General features: G+C 39.6%; 1 protein-coding gene across 1 annotated transcript; it reads right to left on the reverse strand.

Moving 5' to 3' along the window:
• Positions 1–2,332: 2,332 nt before the first annotated feature.
• LOC122614411 lies at positions 2,333–2,846 on the reverse strand. The gene is given in 1 exon segment (XM_043788978.1): positions 2,333–2,846. A coding segment is annotated over 1 exon segment (420 nt). The 5' UTR covers positions 2,753–2,846.
• Positions 2,847–3,151: the final 305 nt, after the last annotated feature.

Genomic DNA, 3,151 nt, shown 5'->3' on the forward strand with positions numbered 1-3,151 from the left:
CTTAATAATATTTATTGTAATTGTTTGGGCGGAATGTGGCTGCACATTATCGCCTTAGGCGAAAGTCGATTTATTCGCCCTACTTGTTGATACATGCAATTTTAAAATGTTTCTTCCATGACTTTCCCCATTGAAGTGCAAATAGTTTTGCCATTAATCACACACCACCGACAGGAATACATAGTTACGCAGTTTTGGCGAACGTGCTCCGAATTTCCGTCCGCAAAATGCTGACCTCAGTTGTTGGTGGAGGGCTTGACCCGAAGTCAAAGTAAAATTCTATTGAGCTTGTGGTTTGGATGGGTCGGTGATTGACCGCAAGCAATAAAACCCGCTGGCCAGACGTTAACTTATAATGGCTGCATCTGTGCGATAATTCAATGCAATAATTAGGCATTTAATCATATCAGCAGCAGATATGTATCTCCCCAACTCAAAGCCATTCCCCGGCCATCACAATTGGCCATTAAGTCAGCCCGCTCTCACGTCTCTCGTCTTGAACAAACTGCTAATTAAAGATAAACAAAACTCTTTAACAATAACAATGAGGCGGCAAAAAAGGGGAATGCCAGGCACTTAAAGTTTTATGAAAATTGAAAGGAAAATATTTAATTATGAACACAAGGCAGCAGACGGAAAATAAAGCGTAAAAACGCTTTACCTGTTGAAGACGACGAGTGCAAAAGCCCCGAGCAAATATAACAGGGGCTAATGGAATACATTGTTCTGGTTACTGGGCAGAAACCATTAAAAAATACTGCAAATGACGTTCCCACAATAGATTCTTCCCAGCTGAATCGGATTGAGAAATATATTTAATTCAATCTATTAAAAAAGCCGAGAATAATCCGTTTGTGTCAAAAAACATGCATCTTTTTAACTTTGTACCTTTTTAAATGTTTATTTTCAACATGTTTTAATAAAAAATAATTCGCATCATTAGAGATATGATTAGTATTGCCTATTTACTTATTTTTTCGAACCTTTGTTGCAGCATAGATTTGAGAATACGTTCCAAGGGTATAAAAGTTTAAGAGCGCCTATAAAACTAAATAAACGCCTTGGGTGGCTCGCCTGACATGCCAATTAGGCTAATACTCTTGATTATGAATAAATTGCGGCAATGGAGAGGGAAACAGGGGATTCGGGTAGGGAAATAAAACAGGGCAAAGTGGGGATTATTAAGAAGCAGGTGGCGGGAGGCGATGGCCGAACAATTTAAAGCTCATCAATTCGGGACAAAGCAGCGCGTTGAAAACAATTGAGCAGTTAATGTTTGTTTACCCCACGTCCGCGGGAATAAAATGCGAGCGAAATATAAAATAAAAGCAGATACTAGAGGGAGGACTAAAGTGAATTTAAAGGAAAAAATCCCATTTGCGACTTTGCTTTTCGCTTTTCCTTCCCTTTATTCTGTGGGCATTTTTTCGGGCCACACGCCGGGGGCGGAAACTTTTCATAATTGAAATAAATAAAATACAACCAAGACTAAATTGGAGAGTATATATATATATATAGGAGTATATATATTCGGGTACGCTGGGGAAATCCGCCGATGAGCGGCCATCTATGTTTGTGTATCAATGGAAACTCATTTATTTGGAGAATATTTTATAAATGATGCGGATTCGTTTTATGCCCGCCGGACTCGTTTGCTCAGAAATTTAATCAAGCTCCGGCCAGCCGGCGGCGAAAATAATTTTCACAAATTCTTATACGCATTTCATTTGAACCACCCCGCCCTAGTTCAATTCCCGCCCCCTCCACGCCCACTCTATTTGCCGCTGGCATGCAAAGCGTTTTTTAATCCCCGGCAACTTCTGGCTGCCCGAACAAACCGAACAAACGCATTGGCCAATTTGTGGAAAGCTGGAAAAAAGCAGGGGCCAGTGAAAATCCGAGCCGAAAATGAATAAGTAAGGCTGAAGGTCGAAGGCCATGCCCCCGCCCTGTGGCAATTGCAGGAGTTGCAGCACGACGAACATTGACAAATGGGGCGAGGCCACTGGCCAGATTACTCGACCATCTATAAGTCCAGCTGACGAGCAGAAAGTTGCTCACTTTGGTCACTTTGCCACTTTGCTCACTTTGGTCATCCTGGCTGAAAGGGCAGCAATTATCATAATGAGTGGACAGCTGAAAAAATCAGAAATTTATCGCCGACTTGCCAGGTAAATTAATCCCAATAAAGGAAATATTTAATTAATTTTAGTCAGGCAAAAACATATTCAGAATTATTTACATATTGTTGCATCCTTCCTTAAGCTTTGCATATAATTATAATTATTACTTATGTGCATACATATACAAAGTTAACTCACATAGCTTCAAACTACATATATATATTTCATTTTAAACAAGTACAGCAAGTTTTTCCCTTCTTCGTTGGGTGATCACTTTGACTCGCCTTGTGGTTTGGTGGTGGATTCTGTGATTTTCCAACTTCACATATGTCAAAATCGAAGTGCTTTGGCATCTTGGCGGACTGTATCTTCGTTATGAAGCACTGAAATGCGAAACAAAAGGCACACAGTATGACTATTATGCAGCCAAGGCACACGAGAAGTACGGGGACTTTCCATAACAACTCTTCTTCTACAACGTTTCTAGTCTTCAGGTTTTTCTTTATGAAACTATAGCACTCATCTGCACTCATCAGATCCACTCCGTACTTACGCTTAGCTTTGAGTGTCGGAAGATTGGGGAAAAACTTTAAGCGGCTTTCATCGCATAGATTATTGAACCAATTCATTTCGCCTCAGTATTTTAGAAGTACAAAATAAACTTTACTTCCTATGTCGATGTGCTTAACAATGACAGTTGGTGCTTTGTTCGTTTTTCTCTTACCATTACATCTATTTATTTATTAATAAGGTCAGTATTGACAACACTATAAAGCTCATATTCGAAAGAAATATAAACAAACTTTTAGGTTATGCAAATAGCTTTGACTGACCTGGAGCTGGATTCATGCATACATACTAATATTTAAATCCAGCCAAACAGCCAAAGAAGTGAGCTTTTATTAAATAGCCCCATTCGACCCTTGCTGAAACCCCTTCAGAAATAATTCGAGTAAGCTGCCATTAATCTTGAGTTTTAAATTTCTTGACATTCACTAAGCCCGAAATTGAAAGGCGAAGGCAAATGT

The sequence above is a fragment of the Drosophila teissieri genome, chromosome 2R (assembly GCF_016746235.2).
Source record: "Drosophila teissieri strain GT53w chromosome 2R, Prin_Dtei_1.1, whole genome shotgun sequence".
Taxonomy (NCBI): domain Eukaryota; kingdom Metazoa; phylum Arthropoda; class Insecta; order Diptera; family Drosophilidae; genus Drosophila; species Drosophila teissieri.